The 21120-nt window shown below is 46.3% G+C and overlaps 2 protein-coding genes across 5 annotated transcripts in view; both read right to left on the bottom strand.

The window, feature by feature from the left end:
• The window catches only part of SIGLEC5 (sialic acid binding Ig like lectin 5), a 33094-nt gene extending 23667 nt beyond the window's left edge, over positions 1–9427 (bottom strand). For 2 of the 4 annotated variants that reach the window (XR_012003989.1, XM_072769018.1), the window contains exon 1: positions 9254–9427. The gene's annotated coding sequence lies outside the window, so the exon portion shown is untranslated. The remainder of the gene's footprint in view (positions 1–9253) is intronic. The other 2 variants (XM_072769001.1, XM_072769029.1) reach the window with 2 other exon arrangements.
• SIGLEC14 (sialic acid binding Ig like lectin 14) lies at positions 5931–11626 on the bottom strand. The gene is given in 7 exon segments (XM_072783411.1): positions 5931–5991; positions 6930–6984; positions 6987–7037; positions 7142–7399; positions 9479–9757; positions 9983–10363; positions 10442–11626. Coding segments are annotated over 7 exon segments (1125 nt in total). The 5' UTR covers positions 10482–11626.
• Positions 11627–21120: the final 9494 nt, after the last annotated feature.

Here is a 21120-nt window from a genome sequence, read left to right as displayed (position 1 = left end):
TGAAGAACAACGTGCAAGGAGGGAATCTGGAAGATATCAGGATATGTTACAATGTTATAGAAAATAAGATGGTGTTGTACTGACACAGGGATAGACCAACAGACCCATAGAGCAAAATAGGGAAGCTAGAAGTAGTCCCTAACCACAGGCAACATCCTGTATAACAGAGAAGGAGATACAAAGAAGTGATAAAAAGATAGACTTTTTAATACTGTATGTGGGTAACTGGGGATCTAAATGCAGTCAAATGAAATTGGATCCCTAGCTCATATCATGCCCCAAACCAAGTGCTGATGGATGGAAGACTTAATGTTTTATGAGAGATGGAACAACAGCAGTAATAAATCACCAGCCACTAAGTGAGAGAAGAAATTTACAATGCATATAACCATCAGTGTCTGTAATATAAGAATTTCTACAAATTCATAAGAATAAGAAAATACAGACAGAAATGGGCTCCCATGAGCAGGTGCCTCATAAAAGTTAGCATACAATTAGCTAATAAATGAATGAAAAGCTACTCTACCTCATTAGTAACAAGAATTAAGATACTACCATAAGAGGACACTCATTGTACTCATACATGCTCCTCATTGGTAAATATTAAAGTATCTGAAAACACCAAATGTTGGGGCATCTGGGTGGCTCAGTTGGTTAAGCATCTGACTTTGGCTCAGGTCGTGATCTCAGGGTCCTGGGATTGAGCCCCACATCAGGATCTGAGCTCAGTAGAAAGTCTCTTTCTCCCTCTCCCTCTGCCTCTCTCCCCACTCGTTCTCTCTCAAATAAATAAATAAATAAATAAATAAATAAATAAATAAATAAGAATCTTTTTTAAAAAATGAAAATACCAAGTGTTAGTGAAAGTATGGAGTAATGGTTGTTGCAATATAAGTTGATATAAATGCTTTACGGGAAAATAGCATCTGCTAATAAACTGAGGAAGTGCTGAACCATGACCCGGCATTCCACCTGTAGAGTTATGTTCTAGAGCCATGCTGTCCAATATGGCAGCCTGTCACCATATGTGAATTGACCACTTGAAAGGTAGCTATAAGGATGTGTGCTGTAAATGGCTCTACAATGTGCCATAAGGGTGAGGCACACCAGTTCTGAAGGCTTGGTACAAGAAAAATGAATGTAAACAATCTATTCTGGTATTCTGAGACCAAATCCAATGTAGACGTGGGGAAGAGTTTCCCCCCACCACGACTAACAAGCAGTTCTCAGACACCAGCACAGTGTCCGAGAATTCACTTCTGCTCCATTCTGACTTTCTCCCTGGAGATAGCATCAGATCCCATAGGTTAAGGGTTCGGTCCTACAAGTCTCCTTCCTATCCCCACAGTCCCCTTCATATGTCAGTTGCAAATCCAGGTTGTTACCTGTACTTCTCACCAACTGGCTACAGACCAGAAGTTCCCAGGAACTCATCCTCAGACTTGATTAATTTGCTAGAGGGGCTCACAGAACCCAGAGAAACATTTAACATTTAACTTGCTGGATTACTCGCTTATTACTGTACTCAGGTACAGCCAGACAGAAGAAATGCACAAGGCAAGGTATGGAGAGAAGACGTGCAGCTTCCATGTTCTCTCCAGGCATGGCACTCTCCTGCACCTGCATGGATTCACCAACATGGCAGTTCTTTGAACTCAGTCCTCTTGGGTTTTGGGGTTTTTAAAAAAGACTTTATTTATTTATCTTTTAAGTAACAAAGAGAGAGCATAGAGGGAGAGGGACAAGCCGACTCCCAGCTGAGCAGAGAGCCCAATGGTGGGCTCCATCCCAGCATCCCAGGATCATGACCTGAGCTGAAGGCAGGCACTTAACTGACTGAGCCACCCAAGTGCCCCATAGGTTTTTTAAAAAGATTTTATTTCTTATTTGAGTGGAGGGAGGAGCGGGGCGGGGGGGCGGGGGGAGGAATGAGACTCTGAAGCAGAATCTGCTTGATCCCAGGGCCATGAGATTATGACCTGAGCAGAAACCAAGAGCCAGAGGCTCAACTGGCTGAGCCATCCAGGCACTCCCTGCTTACAGATGTTTAAAATAATTGTGAAATTATCTAAGTGTAAAAAAAAATTATCTAAGTGTATCCAAATGTATCAGTTATATAAAACAGTACTGAGACCACTTCTATTTTACCATCTGCTTTCTGAGGATTAACTATGCTGGAAACAAAGTCTTCTAAAATTTGTTTCCTTTCTTTTTGTTTTTTAAGATTTTATTTATTTATTCATGAGAGACACAGAGAGAGAGGCAGAGACATAGGCAGAGGGAGAAGCAGGCTCCCTGCAGGGAGCCCGATGCAGGACCGATCCCAGGACCCTGGGATCATGTCCTGAGCCAAAGGCAGACACTCAACCACTCAGCCACCGGCATCCCTAAAATTTGTTTCTTAATAAATAGAATAGGAAGATCAACTCAAAACCAAGTCAGAAACAAGCTACAAAATGCAATGAATAAACTTAAAAATAAGCTGAAAGCACTTAAGACATGGCTTCCCCAAAGAGAGAAGATAAAAAATAAAATCCTGAAATATATGTCACATTTCTCATTAAGACCCATTAAAAGAGTCCCTGGGTGGCTCAGCTGGTTAAGCATCTGCTTCAGCTCAGGTCATGATCCCAGTATCCTGGGATGCAGTCTCACTTGGAGCTTTGTGTCCAGCAGTCATTGAACCCCACATCAGGCTCCACACTCAGTGGGGAGTCTGCTTGTTCCTCTCCCTCTACCCCTCCCCCTGCTCATTCTCTGTCTCTCACACAAAGAAATAAAATAAAGTCTTTTAAAAAATAAATGTTCTATTTTGGTAAAGTAAACATAACACAAAAAAACCATTTTAGCTATTTTGATCATTTTAAAGTATACATTTCAATGGTATTAAGTACATTCACCCTGTTGTGCAACCATCACCATCATCCATTTCCAGAACTTTTCATCTTTCCAAATTGAAACTCTGTAAACAATGAACATAACTCTGTATTTCCCTTCCTTCTAGCCCCTGACAATCACTATTCTACTTTCTTTTTCTATGACTTTGCTCCATGTACCTCATCTAAGTAGAATCATACAGCATTTGTTATTGTGTGTCTGGCTTATTTCCCTTATCATAGTATCCTCAAGGTTCACCCATGCTATAGCTTGTATTAGAATTTCCTTCCTTTTCACAATTGAATAATATTCTATTGTGTGCATACACCACATTTTGTTTATCCATTTATCCACTGATGGATACTTGGGTTGCTTCCAGCTTTTGTTGTTGAGAATGAAGTTGCTGTGAACATGGGTGCACATAGATCTGTTGGAGTCCCTGCTTTCTGTTCATTTGGAGGTCTACCTAAAAGAGGAACCACTGGATGTGGTGAAATTAGGAGTTTCAAACATGAACATGAGGGTGGGAAAGTGAATTCGTTTGGGTATTCTGGAGAACTCTTGAATACTATCCTCTGTAGCTGACTATATGCCAAATCATGACGAAGCCATTCCATATCTACCATGAAGAAAAGTGCTGGTCCTTCTTATTTTCATTGAAAAATCATATTGGGGCACCTGGGTGGCTCAGTCAGTTAAGCATCTGTCTTTGGCTCAGGTCATGATCCCGAGGTCCTGGGATTGAGGCCCACATCTGGCTCCCTGCTCAGTGGGGAATCTGCTTCTCCTTCTGCCTCTGCTACTCCCCCTGCTTGTGCTCTCTCTCTCACTCTCTATCTCACAAATAAATATATAAAATCTTTTAAAAAAAGAAAAGAAAATTCATATCAAAATCATAAGTAAAAGCCCCAAACTGGAAACAAATGCAGTCATTGTATTTTAGAATAAACAACTGGAAGGATGTTCACACATGGAATACTAATTAAAAGCAAAAACAAGACTTACAAATGGGTGACAGACACATGGAAAAGTGCTCAACATTGCTCAGCATCAAGGAAATACAAATCAGAACCACAGTGAGATACCACCTCACACTCTCACACTGCTGGTGGGAAGGCAAGCTGGTGCAGCCACTCTGGAGAACAGTATGGAGGCTCCTCAAAAAGTTGAAAATAGAGCTACACTATAGCCCAACAATTGCACTACTGGGTACTACTTAAGCCAAAAATACAAATGTAGTGATTTGAAGGGGCACTTGCACCCCAATGTTTATAGCAGCAATGTCCACAATAGTCAAACTAGGGAAAGATCCCAGATATCCATCAACAGATGAATGGATAAAAAAGAAGTGGTATATCTATACAATGGACTACTACTCAGCCATCAAAAAGTAAAATCTTGCCATTTGCAATGACATGGATGGAACTAGAGGATCTTATGCTTAGGGAAATAAGTCAGTTAGAGAAAGACAATTATCATATGATCTCACTCACATGTGGGTTTTAAGAAACAAAACAGAGGATCATAGGGGAAGGAAGGGAAAAATAAATAAGACAAAATCAGAGAGGGAGACAAACTGTAAAAGACTCTTAAATCATAGGAAAAAACAGGGTTGCTGGAGGGGAGGGGAGTGGGGGGATGGAGTAACTGGGTAGTGTAATGAGCACTGGGTGTTATATAAGACTGATGAATCATTGACCTCTACCTCTGAATAGTACACTATATGTTAATTCATTTAATTTAAATAAAATAAAAAAATAAAAGCAAAAACATACTGAAACCAAAAATGAATTTTTGATACATGTAACAACATGGATAAATCTGAAAAATTTAAAACTGGAAGAAGTCAGACCCTAAAGAATATATAACATTTGAGGCCACTTACACAGTGCACAAACCTGACAGTACAGATCTGTATTAAAAAAAAAAAAGAGGAAGTCAGTATTTCTGTGACCATGTTGATTTGAAGGAGCCCAAAAGAAAGCCCAATACTTTCAGCATGGCATTCAAGGTTCCAAATTTCTTTTTTTCCTTCCTTCCTTCCTTCCTTCCTTCCTTCCTTCCTTCCTTCCTTCCTTCCTTCCTTTCTTTCTTTCATATTTTACTTATTTATTTAACAGAGAGAGAGCACAAGTAGGGGGAGAGGCAGGCAGAAGGAGTGGGAGAAGGGAGCCTGACAAGGGGCTTGATCCCAGGACCCTGAGATCATGATCTGAACCAAAGGCAGACACTTAACCGACTGAGCCACCCAGGTCCTTCAAGTCTCCAAAATTTCTGACCTTGCCTTCTCTCCCACCATGGTCATGTCCATCGTCCTGCTGGTTCTTCCTGCCAAGTTATAGGTATAAGAGCGCTTCCTCTCATCTGCCAGCCTGTCTCCATCCTTGGCACATCTCCACTGGAGCTGCCTGCCCACTGCCCATCCCTCCTGCCTCAATGGTAGGTCCTGACCTCCAGGGATAGGGGGAAAGAATCTGTGCATTGAACTTGGTGGTGGAAGCAAGGGTGTGCATATAGGTAAACATTCATCTAGTTGCATTCCTTAGATTTGGTTATTTAATCAATTTAAGTTAGGCTTTGAAACACAATAAACTGAAGGGCTTCTTTGGAACATGTTCAACAAAAAAGAATAGAAGATTAAGATATAATTTTGCTTGAGAAACTTCCACATGGGCATTAAATAGTAAAATCAATTTGTATGTTGCATTTTTTAAAAAAATTATTTATTCATGAGAGACACAGAGAGAGAGAGAGGCAGAGACACAGGCAGAGGGAGAAGCAGGCTCCACGAAGGGAGCCCAACGTGGGACTTGATTCCGGGACCCCAGGACCACGCTGTGGGTCAAAGGCAGGCACTAAACCACTGAGCCACCCAGAGATCCCCTGTATGTTGCATTTTTAATAAAGCTTTCATTTGTAATTAAATGTAAGGGTTTATAGCGATTACTGGGAGGTAGGCGTCTTTCATCTGGGAAAGAAAAGCTGTACTCCTGACTTACCGTGCACTGATGTCTACACTGAGAGGGAGGTTTGGGAGACCAGAAACACAGGGGTTAAGCAGATAACTTCTGGGTCACGGGAAGTAAGCCCCCAACTCCCTTGGCAGGGGCAGGGCTGGGTATGGAGAGGGGGAGGGGCGAGAGGGGTGGGGTGGGCAGTACTGGAAAGGGGAGGCAGGTTAAATAGATGGAGTCTGGCATAGGCAGAAACAGGGGGGCGTCAGTGGGGGTGTGTATTAGTCAGATTTTTTATTTCCTGTATCTTAAAAAGCTTGCTGTCCGGGGAGAGACCACCCCTCCTAGGATCAGCCAGTTCTTCAAGATGGCAAAGTGCTCTGCCAGGAGCACATCTTTCACATCAAACCAACCAATCCCCAGCCAGGGTCCCACAAATACCCCTTTTCTCTCTGTCTCTAACTTACACACTAGACCACAATCTCCCCTGCCCTAAATCACCCAGGACAGGGGCCAGACAACTAGAACCACCCCTATGGGCCAAAGTCCCACAGAATCACTCAAACTAGCTCATCCTGAACAACTCTCCAGGCCTTGCCTTTCCCACAGAAACCCCTGGAAAGGCTCCTGCAAGGCTTCCCCTGCACCTGCTTCTGCCTCCCATCCAGAACGTGGTGCTTACAGATCCCCTGTGGCCCTGCACGGCCTGGCATGCCACATTTCCTCGGGAAACATAAGTAGTAACTTCTTCTGATGGTGTTGGCCTGGGCATGTCATCACTCATTCACTTCCCCAAATTAAACCCCCAGGGGTACAACTGAGAAGGTTTTGGTTGAGAGGTTCCAAAGAGAAGCTGGCTATGACGTCCCCATATCTGCCCCCTGGGCTCCAGGTCACTCCCGTCTTGAGAAGAAGGAAGCCTCTGTCAGTCCCTCCGCCTCACTCTCTGGGGCCTGCAGAACTGACACAGGTCTCCGATCAGAGAGCTGCCACTTTAATTCCAACTCCAACAGGTAGGGGGTGGGGGGACAGCTCAGCCCCGTCTGGAGTGCAGGGGCCCATCAGCAGACTTCCCTGGAGAGGGACAGGCCCACGCACCTGCTGAGGAGGAAGCCAGCCCCCATGAGGGCCCCTCTGATCAGGGTGAGGACCTGGGCCAGGAGCTCTCCTGTTCTTCAATCACACAGTTGCAAGAAGAGGGGCTTCCTGAAGAAGGGGGTACAGAGGATGAAGTTCTGTCCCCAAGCCCCAGGCCCTTCCACACTCCAAACACCTGACCGGGCTGTCCACCCCCAGAACCTTATTACAACTTTGCACAGAGAGGCTGAAGGAAATGTGCTGGAAGCCCAGTGGGTGCTGAGCCTGGCAGGTGAATTCCCCTTCATCTTCAAACCCTACATGGGGCAGCTCCAGGATCCCTGGAGCTGAGGATTGGGAGGGGCTCAGGGCTTTTCCTTCCCAGGACCAACTTAGCATGGCAGGGGGGCTGCTGTCAGCACTGCAGACCAGAGGCAGGTATTGGCCCTTCAAGACAGGCAGTGACAAGTGGTTGGTCAGGGTCTTCAGGACTGGGTAAGAGATTTACCACTTTGAGGGTGGAACTGAGAGATCTGTCTCTTCCTCATCTTCCCACAGAGCCAGCAGTGAAAAGACAGGTCATGTGACAAGAGCTAAGGTAGGCAAATCATGCCTGAAGGGGCAATGACCCTGGTGGTTGAGTCAGGCCACCAGAAGGAAGGGGGCTGGGACACCTGGGTGGCTCAGTGGTTGAGTGTTTGCCTTTGTGGCTCAGATATTCATTACTGGGTCCTGGGATTGAGTCCCACATCGGGCTCCCCACAGGGAGCCTCCTTCTCCCTCTGCCTGCGTCTCAGCCTCTCTCTCTGTCTCTTATGAATAAATAAATAAAATCTTTAAAAAAAAAAAAAAAAGAAGGAAGAGGGCTGCACTGAGGTGGGGAGGGTGAGAGGTGGGTGGGCAGCTCTGGCAGAGATGTGTCCAGAATGGAGACAGGCTGGCAGATGAGGAGAAGCGCTCTTGTACCTATAATTTGGCAGGGAGGACTGGGAGCACAAGAGACATGATCAGGGTGGGAGAGAAGGCAGGATCAGAAATTTTGGAGCTTTGAGTGCCAGGCTCAGGGCATTGGGCTTTGCCCTGAGGTTACTGGGAAGCAGCAGGGGATATGAATAGGGAAAATGCAGAATCATGCTGGGTCTAGAAAGATCATGCTGGGGCCAAGTGGGGACCTGTGCCAGAGAGAGTAAACAGGAGGCAAGGAGGCTGAGGAGGAGGCTGAGGCAATGGTCCAGGGTCCAGGATAAGATTGGAGCTGGGTCTGGGGCCAAAGGTAAGAAAAGAGAAATGATTTGGGAAACGAAGTTCTAGAGACTCACTGACTCATGGAGTGCAGCTGGTGAGAAGAAGAGTTATCTAGCCTCCTGTCCAGACCATCCCCTAAAGATAAGTAGCAGAAGCAGGGACAATTGAGAGGCATGAGCAAGAGACAGCTACATGTGCAGATCTGTGGCCGAATAGAAAGTTGTGGAAGACACAGGAGAGGGATGAAGACTTGGGACAGGATGAGGATGCCCAGCAAAGTGGGTGTCCAGGGTGGGGCTACAGGGAATGGGAAAGATCAGTGATGAAGGAGGGCAGATGGAAATTCAAGCGCAGGGAGCAGAACCCGGAGCAGTCAGAATCAGAGACAGAACAAGGTGGAAGGGTGGCTGCCAGGGGCTGGGGAGTCGGTGCGTGATGGGCACAGAGTTTCGGTTCTGCAAGATGGAGAGAGCTCTGCAGACCCATTGCACAACACTGTGAAAGCCCTCCACACCGCTGAGCTCTAGCCTTAAACATGGTGAAGACAGTAAGTGTTATGTTGTATCTGTCTTATTACAATTAAACAAACTCTAAAGCTAATGAAAAAAGGAAGGGGGTCAAAAGGTACCAACTTCCAGTTATAAAATCAGTAAGTCACGGAATGTAACGTGCAGCGCGGGGACTACAGTTAATCGCGCTGTGTTGTATATTTGAAAGTTGCTAAGGGGGTAGATCTTAGATGTTCTCATCACAAGAAAAAAAACTTTGTAACTGTGGTGAGGGGTGTTAAGTAGACTTATTGTGATGATCCGTTTTGCAATACACACAAATACCAAAACATGTTGTACACCTGAAACCAATACACTGGTATGTGTCGATTAGAACTCAATTAAAATAAAACATACATAACACACACAGGCTAGAGGAAAGAAGCAGCAGCAGCCAGAAGCAATCCTGGGTGCACCTGGGAGACACCGGTGAGGTGAGTAGGGGCAGGTACAGACCCGGGGGCTGAGGAGGGTTTCATCCCCAAGCCCTGAGCCCTGTGCTGGCAGACCCTGCTCCCATCACAGTCCCAGGGAATAGAGTGTCTTTCCTACCTGTGTAGTTTCCCTGAAAAAATGTGGGTGGTCATCAATTGTGGAGCGTCTGAGAACGAAAGATGTGATGAGGCGCAGGGTGGGCTTTCGCCCTTTACAGGAGCTCCTTAAGTGAAGGGATGGGGCTTTCCAGCTTCCCCCAATCTCCTTCAGAAAAAGGATTCCAGGACTGACCTCTCCTTCCCCCACTGCCCTGAGGGATCCAACCATCCCTCCAGCACTCACAGGACACATTGAGCCTGATGGTTCTCTCCACGGTGCTCTGAGCTCCTGGCAGGGACACCCGACAGGTGAGGTTGCTGCCATGGTCCTGCAGTCTCGGGGTGAGGGTCAGCACTGAGGAGGACACGGTCTGGGGGTCCAGCCGGTCCAGAGCACCCCCTACCCAGGAGAAGGTGAGAGGTCTTCCCCCTTCGCAGAATCCCGGCAGACTGCAGGTCAGGTTTTGGGGGAAGCCAGACCTCAGGGGCTCCAGAAAGTGGATGTCCGGTTTCTGTGTCAGGGCTGAGGAGGAGAGAGGGAGGTGCCTGGGCCCTGGGCTAGTGGGGACCCAGAGTGTGACCCTGAGAGGGACCAGGGCCTCAGGGCACAAGCTGACCCCAGGCCCGCATGTCTCTTCCCACCATCCTAGCCCCCAGACCTGGAGCAGGGAATGTTCCAGTGTCCTGTTCCTGTTCTAAGATGGGAGTTTCCAGGTCCCAGAGCCCTCTCCTGAGGCCACTGCCATACCTGCCACCTTCAGGGTCAGCTTCTTATCTCTGTAAGTATATCTCATGTTATCTCTCTCCACTCGGAATTGGTAGACTCCCTGGTCGCTCGTCCTGGCCTCTTTGATTCTCAGGGAGCAGTTGCTGTCCGGGGGGTTCCCGATGAGGTGGAATCGGTCCTGGGTCTCTGTCTTCACCTTTATCCTTCGGTTATTTGTAGCCACAGGCTGGGAATTGTATATATTGTCCCCATCCCGGAACCAGTACATATATGGGATCCCAGGGAAAGACCACCAGCTCCAGGGGTAGGAGAAAGAGCAGGGCACGTCTGCACACAGACCCTCCTGCACTGTTACTGATTCCTGCACTCGGAGCTCATACTCTGCATCCTCCTGCAGGGACCCTTGGGGGACACAGAGGCTTGGCGGTGGGTCCAGCCCACTCCCACCTGTGCCCAACCCCCCTCCCTTGGCCCACTTACCCCCCCACAGCAGGGGCAGCAGCAGCAGCAGGGGTAGCATGTCTGCAGCCACCAGGGCAGGAACGTGGGTGTAGATCCCTCTGTCAGGGAAGGAAATGCCCTGAAGGAGGGGGTGAGGCCGAGGAAGCCCCAACAGGAAGCAGTGTGTGACAGAGCTGTGGTCACCATGGATGGGGAATTTGGGCAGCAGGGGCCATGGTAGGGGGGTGAGGTGAGGGCTAAATCATCCCATCTCGCCTCTCTGTCATTTGCAGGTGGAGCCTGTGAGCTACTGAGATGGTGAGAGGCTTGTCTAGGGGGATAAGGCCCCAGAACTGCAGTCCTTTCTCATACACCTTAGGTTTTCTTTTCTTTTCTTATTTATTTTGGGGGGTGGCACAAGCAGAGGGAGGGGCTGAGGGAGAGAGAGAAGCAGACTCCCCAGTGAGTGGGGAGATGGAGGTGGGGTTCTATCCCAGGAACCCGGGATCATGACCTGAGCTGAAGACAAATGCTTAATGGACTGAGCCACTCAGGCGCCCCTCCTCATGCACCATGTTTGCACAGGGAAGAGAACACTACCTCACCAGCTCCCTGGCATCAGAGCCTCTGGGCGCTGGAAGAGATCAGAAGCAAATGCATTATCACATGATGGAGCTCTAAGGAGAGGCTCCCAGGCTGAGGGGCCAGGTGGCAGGGTCTGCCCCTCTGTCAGAAGGTAAGTTCTCAGGGACAATTACATCAGGTAGACGTGACTTGGTCCACAGTAGTTACAAGGGATGTGGTTCCCACCAGTGACCCTGGGGCCTCCTGACCCCATGGGTTTGGGTCCCCCGTCCCACCACTGTGCTCATGCCAGGCAGCTTCAGACTCTGGCCTTGGTGTTGACGCAGGATTGACCTGAGAGCGGGGCACTTGGAAGGTAGTAGTGACCGGGCTTAGGACAGTGTCTGGCACTGAGCATTAATTCATCCAAATGATGTTTCCTGGACACCTTGCATGTGCCAGGCCCTATTTTAAGGCTGGAGATACAGCAAAGGGTCAGCTCTGAGGATGGAAAATAGGAGTCAGAAACTAGTTAGAAGATAAACAGTTAATAAAAAATTAAAATGCACTATCTCTTAAAGAGTGATATATTTTAAGGGGAGGGGGGGAAACCCAAACAGTAAAACAGAAGAGGAATCTTTGAAGACTGCTGAAATTAAAAAAAAAAAAAAAAAAAAAAAAAGTACCTTCTCACAGAGAAGGTGACATCTGAGTGAAGACACAGAAGAAGCGAGAGAGGGATCCCTGGGTGGCGCAGCGGTTTAGCGCCTGCCTTTGGCCCAGGGCACGATCCTGGAGACCCGGGGTCGAATCCCACGTCGGGCTCCTGGTGCATGGAGCCTGCTTCTCCCTCTGCCTGTGTCTCTGCCTCTCTCTCTCTCTCTCTGTGTGACTATCATAAATAAATAAAAATTAAAAAAAAAAAGAAGAAGCGAGAGAGAGCCTGTGGAACCACGATAAAGGAACCGGTTATGAAGGAAGAGTGCACACAGAAGTCCTATGTGGGAATAGATGTGGTGTGTTGACAGACAGCTGGATGACAGCGTAGCAGAGTAAGCCATGGGGAATATGGGAAGGAGACGAGGTCTGGGAGGTACCTCAGGTCAGTTTCTGAAGAGCTCTGGAGGCTACTGTAAGAACTTGACTTCTATTCCAGGTGTATTAGTCAAGGTTCTCCAGAACCCAGAGGATCACATCCTCTGCATAGACACAGAAATCTATTGTAAGGGATTGGCTCCTGTGATTATGGAGGTTGACAAGTCCCAAGATATGCAGTTGGCAAGCTGGAGACCCAAGACATCTGAGGGTGAGTTTCAGTCTGGAGACCAGCTGGCTTGAGACACAGGAAGAGCTGACATTTCAGTTCAAGTCCAATGGCACAGAAAAACTGATTCCTAGCTCAAAGGCAGTGAAGCAGGAAGAGTTCCCCTTACAGGTGGAAGGGTCAACCCTTCTCTTCTATGCAGGTCTTCAACTGATTGGATCAGGATGACTACACTGGGAAGGACAATCTGCTTTACTCAATCTACTGATTTAAATCATTGGCCATCTGGAGGTCAAAGGAGCAGGACTGAAAGTCCCAACATTTCACTCAAAGGTCCGTTCCCTTAAAAACCAGCCCCTGGGGATCCCTGGGTGGCGCAGCGGTTTGGCGCCTGCCTTTGGCCCAGGGCGCGATCCTGGGGACCCAGGATCGAATCCCACATTGGGCTCCCGGTGCATGGAGCCTGCTTCTCCCTCTGCCTATGTCTCTGCTTCTCTCTCTCTCACTGTGTGCCTATCATAAATAAATAAATAAAATAAATAAAAAAAAGCAGCTCCCATCCCCAAAAGCTATCCCAAAGTTGCTTTATTAACATAACAAAACACACTTTTATTGCTTTCATCACTTAGTAAATTCCAAGGGTTTTAGGAGCTCTGTGCCAGAAGCACGACTGGGAGGACCAAATATACATATTTCTTATTATAAATCACAAGTACGGAGGGATGGCAGTACAGGACTTGAACTGAAAAGGAACAGGGTGTGATTTGCTATTCCCTGACCCCTTGCTTGCTGGACGGAGCCCAGACTCCTCCAGGGCTGTTGTGGTGCCCGGGTTGTGAGATGGGAGCACCAGGGTCTGAGTGGACATGGTGGATTGGCGGAAAGCTGATGGCTCGCAGTATTTCTTGGTGCATCAGATGCATATTGACAGGGAAAGAGAAAGATCAACAACACCGATGTGTTTCTCCTGAGTGGTTGCAAGCACCAAACTGCCATTGCTGGAAAAGGGAAAGCCTTGAAGAGAATTTTTTTTTTTTAAGATTTTATTCATTTATAAAAAAAAAAAAAAAAAAAAAAAAAAAAAAAAAAAAGATTTTATTCATTTATTCTTAAGAGACAGAGAGAGGCAGAGACATAGGCAGAGGGAGAAGCAGGGTCCCTGCAAGGAGCCCGATGAAGGACTTGATTCCAGGACCCCAGGATCACGCCCTGAGCTGAAGACAGACGCTCAACCACTGAGCCACACAGGTGTCCCTTGAAGGGATTTTTAAAGAGGAAAATCGGGAGCTCAATTTCAGACATGTTGGGTTAGAGATGCATGTATGACATACAAGTGGAAAATCAACAGAATATTTGCTCTGTGGGTCTGTAGTTTAGAAAAAGTTCCAGCTAGACCCATGAACTTGGAGTGCCACCACACAGATCGTATTTAACCATGGGCCTGAGTGAGATCATACATGGCACGAGCTAAAACAGAGAGGAGGTGAGAACCATCTCCATTGGGCATCAAACCAACCTTTCTGCTGAAAACAACCAAACCCTGAGGGAAAATCATGGTAAATCTGAAAACCACTGAAGGGCTGACAAGAGAATTTTCACTGTGAAACTGAGGACAGGCTAGAAACCCAGATAGGGAACAGAGGCACCAAAGCTACACATTTCCTGAGAGAATTTTTTTTTTTTTTTAGATTTTATTTATTTATTCATGAGAGACACAGGGAGAGGCAGAGACATAGGTCCGATGGGGGACTCCATCCCAGGACCATGAAATCACAACCTGAGCCGAAGGCAGATGCTCAACCACTGAGCTACCCAGTTGCCCATCCTTGAGGGAATTTTGAACATGGATTTGGGACTTAACTGTCCTGAGGATCAAAGTCAGACTGTACATCAGGTGGGGAAGGCTCAGGACCTGTGTGCATATCCAACTCCCTGCACACCCCCAGGCTCTCTCTGGGGACAAGCTGGAGCAGGGCAACCTCACTCCGCCCTCTGGGGTTATCCCATCATTAGCAGAGAGGGCAGAAGCATCTCTAGGCTGGGGATCCAGACCCTGCCCTTCCTGCTCTGACTCATCTATTAGGAATGTGAATACAGATAAGACCCATGAGTGGGAAGGAAGTTCCCGCCAGAGACCACAATATATAGATATAAGGACCCTGCTTGAACAGAAAAGGAAGTTTCCCCATAGCATTTCCAAGGAAGGATGAAGCCAGACCTGACAACCACCAGGCCCACAGGACATGGACTGATGGGAAGCCTCTGTCCCAGCCTGAGGGTTCAGCAGCCCTCTGAGGGCACCTAGGTGGGTGCGGAAAACAAATTCTCAGGGTGAGATCTGCACCTCCAAGCTTCAATCCAACCCATACATCTTATAGCCCTAGGAAAGCTTGTCCTCACTCCCACTGCCTCCCCTACATTCCCAGATTCTCCGGGGTTCCCTCATGACTGTCTTCTTATGATTGTTTTATTGTTTTATTGTTGGTTGGTTGGTTGGTTGGTTTTTTGACTGTCCAGACCCTGGTTTTACCTCAAAGCAGCATCTTGGGGCACCTGAGTGATTCAATTGCTTGGGTGTCCGACTCTTGGTTTCAGCTCCTGTCATGATCTCAGGGTCATGGCATCGAGCACCACATTGGATTCCTTACTCAGTGACGAGTCTGCTTGAGATTCTCCCTCTGCCCCTCCCCCTGCTCTTGTGCACTCTCTCTCTAAAATAAATACATAAATCTTAAAAAGAATTTAAGTAACATCTTGATTTCTTTTTGGAGAATGAACATTCTCCCATCATCAACCCCATTCTCTACTTCAGGGGTGAGCCTATGAGCCAACACTGATCAGTTGGCATATTTTATCACTGATAACACCCATGATCAACTTATTAGCTCCTAGATGTGCTTATATCCATTTTCCTCTAAAGAGTTTCTAGGACTTTTGCTCTACCTTTGGGAAAAATAGCTGCCCTCCTTTACCTGGGGTCTTTGAATGGGGAAGAGTCAAGCCTGGAGCTGTCAGAGTCCAATACCAGGCTAGAGCCTGCCTGAGAACAATGCCAACAGATGAAAGCAGAGCTACAAGGGGTAGCAAATTTTTATAAAGGATTTCGGTGACATTGACTAAGCTCTAGAACCCTCTGTGCCAGAAGCCAGTGTATTTCAAAACTCTTCAGCTAACAAAGTGTGATACTGTGATTTATAATAAGAAATATATATTTGGTTATTGTCCCAGTTCCTGGCACAAATGTCCTAAAACCCTTGGATTTCTTAAGTGATGAGAGCAGATAAAGGTGCCTTTTGCTGTGTTAACAAGGTAACTTGGAAAACACCTAAGGATGGGGGCTGGTTGCCAGGGGAAACAACCATACTATTAGAATGTTGGGACTTGAGGCACATGGTGGCTCATTGGTTAAGCATCTGCCTTCGCCTCAGGTTATGATCCTGGGGTCCTGGGATGGAGTCCCATATTGGGTTCCCTGCAGGGACTCTGCTTCTCCCTTTGCCTATGTCTCTGCCTCTGTCTGTGTCTCTCATGAATAAATAAATAAAATCTCAAAAAAAAAAAAAAAAAAAGAATGCTGGGACTTCCAGGAAGGGGAAAGGAGCTGGAGGTCAAATTCAAATGCCAAGGGCCAATGATTTAAGCACTCAAGCCTATATAATGTAGCCTCTGTATAAACCCATATGGAGGAGGTCCCGAGAGAGCTTTCAGATGAGTGAACCAGAAGGCATCCCAGGTACCACAGTGCAGGGTCCCAAACTCCACAGGATCAGAAAAGTTCCTGTGTTCAGGACCTTATCCTATGCACCTTTGATCTGACTGTTAAATTATATCCTTCCATATCCTTTGTAATAAATTGGTTACCTCATGAGTAAACAGGTTTCCTGAGTATGTGAGCTGCTCTAGCAAATTAACTGAACCCAAGGAGGGGATCCTGGGGGCCTCTGATCCATAGCCTGTGGGTCAGAAGCACAAATGACAACCTGGGACCAATGATGGGACTGAGCCCTTAACCTGTGGGATCTGAGACTGTTTCCAGGTAGCTAGTGTCAGAATTAAATTGAATTGTAGGACACCTAGCTAGCGTCAGAGAATTTCCTAAATGTGTAAGGAAAAACCCCCACATGTTGGTATAGGGAGAATTGTAGTGAGTTAATACATTCCCCCCCCTCCATTAGGCCAGTTTGAACTAGACTCATCTTTTTTTTTTTTTTTTTAGATTTTATTTATTTATTTGTTTTAGATTTTATTTATCCACGAGAGACACACAGAAAGAAGCAGAGACATAGGCAGAGGGAGAAGCAGGCTCCCAATCCCGGGATCATGCCCTGAGCCTGAAGGCAGCCGCTCAGCCACTGAGCCACCCAGGTGCCCCCAAACTAGATTCATCTTACATGCACCTGAAAGAGTTCTAACACAACCTCTCTCTTAACCATGGTGCCCACACTCCCTTACCTACTCTGCTTCAGCCCCTGAAGCCGCCCAAGCCTCCTCACGAAACTCAACTCCAATTTCACAGCTTATCAGCCTGTCATGTACTTCTGGGAAAGACACTGATGTGTGTTCATGCTTTTTAATCAGCCCATCTCGGGCAGCCCAGGTGGCTCAGCAGTTTAGCGCCACCTTCAGCCCAGGGTGTGATCCTGGAGACCTGGGATCGAGTCCCACGTGGGGCTCCCTGCGTGGAGCCTGCTTCTCCCTCTGCCTGTGTCTCTGCCTCTCTCTCTCTCTCTCTGTCCCTCATGAATAAATAAATAAAAAAAATCTTTAAAAAAAATCAGCCCATCTCTGATGCCCATCAGTATAAGACAAACATGATCAAAACCAGCTGTAGAAATAAATAAAGACCAATCTTAGCTTGCATTTCCACAACAAAATATCATAGATAGGCAGTTTAAACAAAATGGAAGGAGGGACATGATGGAGAGGGAGTAAGAGAGAGAGAGACCAAGGGAGCATGCCCACCAGTCTCTATTTTTCCTCTTGGGAGAACATTAATCCCATCATGGGGGCTCCATCCTCATGACCTCATCTAAATTTAATTACCTTCCAGAGGCTCCACCTTCAAATATCACACTGGGGGTTAGGGCTTCTACATATGAATTTGGGGGTGGAAGGACACGAACATTATAACCAATGAAATGAGAGGGGGCAGAAGCCTATTTTTTCAGAGCTTGCTAATAGTAAAGGGAGTGGGCCATCACCACTTGCACTTGGGCACAGACTCAAAGGCACACAGAGGATTAGGAAAGCTTCACTGAGGAGAAAAGAGAAGGCTTCAGGTATATCCTGGTTGGAAGCTGTTGGCCTGGGGAAGCCAGAGGAGGGTTAGCTAGAAGTGAGGCACCCTAAATGACTAAGGTTATTTAAGCCACATGTATGTGGCTAAATACTCTGGTTGGTCTTAAATTGGAAGCAGAGACAAAAACCAGGGAAGCTATCAATTATTAATCAAATCCTGGCCGTGTGGGGCTGCTTGATACAGGGGTTAGTGTTTGGCTTCCTGAATCAGAGACATGATCTGACTTCCTACAAGTCCGAATTGTCGATAGTAAGCTGGTTTCCTGGGCTGGTAGGCTGAAGGTTGTGTGTCAGACTTCTATTATTATATATGGTCTGAGTTTCCCCTATTTGCATATTCAATCTCTCACCATGTGGTGAAGCAATGTCCACATTTACAAAGGACCACAAAACCCGTCTTAGGGAGAAGACCTACATACTTATTTTTCAAAACAAATCAATGACCTTTTTTGGGTGTTTAAACAGAAAGCCCCGGATTCATCTGGAGGTTGGGCTAAAGAGTAGGCTAGTATTTCCCTGCCTGAAAATCATGAGAATCCTAAAACTGGCTGAGATAAACACTGAGGGCAGCACTGGAGGTGGTGGCCATGGAGGTTGTGGGGACTGAAGCTAGACTTCTCATGTGGCAGGAGATGCAGCTGATATGAGGCCCCCATGGGGTGGAGATGGACAGTGAGGATTAATGTCCCATTTACGTTGCTTCCTTTGTTGTGGGGCCATTCCCCACTGTTATCTCCAAATGTTTGGTACGTTATGCATAATACTATTGTATTAAAGTGCTAAAGATTGCAAGAAAGAAGTTTGGTTGGGTTTTTTCCCCCATATTGGGAGAAAGGACATCACAATGTGTGTGACAATTAGGAGAATGGCATCCCCAGTAATCTTCCTAAATAGTATGCAGAGCAGGCAATTTTGTATTTACTGTACTTTTGTGGCATGGGGGCTCCAGTTATATTCTCTAGATATCAAAGTCCTGGGGTGCTGCAGGATTTGGGGGACCTTTGGCTTGTGCTATGTGTGATGGCTAAAATCCCTGAGGATATCAATCTGATAACGAAATTTGGATATAATTGAAGGTGGACAAAAGGGCCAAGAATAAAGGTATAACCTCTGCATTGGGACACAGTCCGATGCAGTGAAGTGAAGCACAGGGAGGAAATGTTGTGAGATTCCACCTAGCACAGATATCAAACACAGGAATGACAAGAGTCCACACTTGACCAGCAGTGTGGTTCCAGGGTTAAGAGTAAAACCAGGCATCTGTGAAGAGTTTTCCCTTGACTCAGCTTCTAATGAATAGGCTTGATCTAGTTCGTATTTGTATTTTTTTTTTTTTTGGCTGGACCAATTTGGAATTTTATTTTTTAAGATTTTATTTATTTATCCTGAGAGACACACAGAGAGAGACAGAGACACAGGCAGAGGGAGAAGTAGGCTCCCTGCGGGAAGCCGGATGTGGAACTCAATCCCAGGACCCGGGAATCACCACCTGAGCCGAAGGCAGATGTTCAACCACTGAGCCAACCAGGTGTTCCTGGTTTGGAAATATTTTAACTAAAAACTTATGACACTTAAATACTGGGAGTTATTTCAAGATATTTCTTTCCTTGTCTATTCTTTAAGTAGTCTCCATGCCTAGCATGGATTCCCAATGCAGGGCTTGAATTCAAGACCCTGAGATCGAGACCTGAGTCGAGATCAAGAGTCAGCCATTTAACCAACTGAGCTATCCAGGTACCCCTCAAGATATTTCTTGAAAAATTGAAATATCTGGTATTCTCTCATGGTAGCAATCATCTGGAGCTGCACATGAACTGGCTCCCTTTATACCCCCACCATGCACAATTGCCTCTTTCCACTAACGCCAGATCCAGGTACTACTTGTCAGAAACTTACCCAGACACTTTCCTTATGCTAGTCTGCTCCAGTTATTTACCACATTGCCTTGTTATGTAGGGATTTGATTTTGGGGAAAAGCCCTTGGCATCTGTGGCCCTGGTTTAAGGAAGTATTAATACCCTTAAAATATCAAATATTCAAATTCATGAGTATAACATATCTCTTACTGAAGACTTCTTTATTTTAATTTTTTTAAAGATTTTATTTATTTATGATAGACACAGAGAGAGAGAGAGAGAGAGAGAGAGAGAGAGATGGAGAGAGAGGCAGAGACACAGGCAGAGGAAGAAGCAGGCTCCATGCAGGGAGCCCGACGTGGGACTCAATCCCTGGTCTCCAGGATCACGCCCTGGGTCAAAGGCAGGCACTAAACTGCTGAGTCACCCAGGGATCCCCCCTACATTTACTTTTTAAAAAATGTACTTTTAAAAAGAGGAAGAAGAAAAAGTGGTGAAAATAGACATCTTTGTCTTTCTCGGCCTTAGGGGAATAGCAGTCAATATTTCACTATTCAGCATAACTGAAACCAGTGCCGTGTAAGTACAGAAGATCCAATGCCACTCACCAAAACATTCCAGATGATAGTTTGCATTTAGTTTACACACAGGCTTCTAAAATAGTTTCAAGGGGCACCTGGGCAGCTCAGCCAGTTAAGCAGCTGTCTTCAGCTTAGATCATGATCTTAGGGTCCTAGGATCAAGTCCTGCATCAGGCTCCCTGTTCAGGAGGACACTACTTCTGCCACTCCCTCTGGTTGTGCTTTCTCTCTCTCTCTCTCTTTCAAATAAATAAATAAAATCTTAAAAAAAAAAAAACAGTTTTAATTCATTAGTCACAGTTTAATATTTGGAGATCTTTCATAATAATTGGAATGTCCACCCTCTCTTGAAACTGTTTATGATCTAACATTCCCATAAGACAGCAACCTGCTGAGGCTGAACAAGATATGTATGGCTTTATTGTGGGGCATTCTCCCAGCAATTGCTGTGGTTTCCCTGGAAATGAGGCCAAAGCCTGGGTACTGCTTGTCAGAATATGTGTCCCATTATTGTCCTTTACCCCATGTCTCCTACACTCATTTTCTATACTTGCCTTTCTATTGTAGAGGTTTAATTTTGCATCTGTTGGGAAAATAGAAGCACTGTCTCATCAAGCAAAAAATTCCTTTAGCCAGAGATTTAATTTCATTTCTCAACAGTGGATCCTGTTCAACCTGAGGCAGGGAGGCACTCAAAGCCCAAGCGTGCCCCCTGCTGGAAAAAAATGCACTTACCATGCTTGGTGGGTAAATTATGGAGCGAACAGGATTCCTGATTTAGATGCCTAACAATACTCTAACCCTCACTTTCAACACAATTTTTACAAATAATAAAGGAGAAAAAGAAGAGAGCATGGAAAAATTATAAAGAGAAGTGCTCAGCTGGCTCAGTCAGTGGAGCACGTAACTCTTGATCTTGGGAGTGAGTTTGGGCCCCACCTTGGGTGTAGAAATTACTTAAAAATAAAATCTTGGGATCTCTGGGTGGCGCAGCGGTTTGGCGCCTGCCTTTGGCCCAGGGCGCGATCCTGGAGACCCCGGATCGAATCCCACGTCGGGCTCCCGGTGCATGGAGCCTGCTTCTCCCTCTGCCTGTGTCTCTGCCTCTCTCTCTCTCTGTGACTATCATAAACAAATAAAAATTAAAAATAAATA

The sequence above is a fragment of the Canis lupus genome, chromosome 1 (assembly GCF_048164855.1).
Source record: "Canis lupus baileyi chromosome 1, mCanLup2.hap1, whole genome shotgun sequence".
Lineage (NCBI taxonomy): Eukaryota > Metazoa > Chordata > Mammalia > Carnivora > Canidae > Canis > Canis lupus.
The sequence above is the reverse complement of the archived record's forward strand: the minus strand, read 5'-3'. Positions and strand labels throughout refer to the sequence as shown.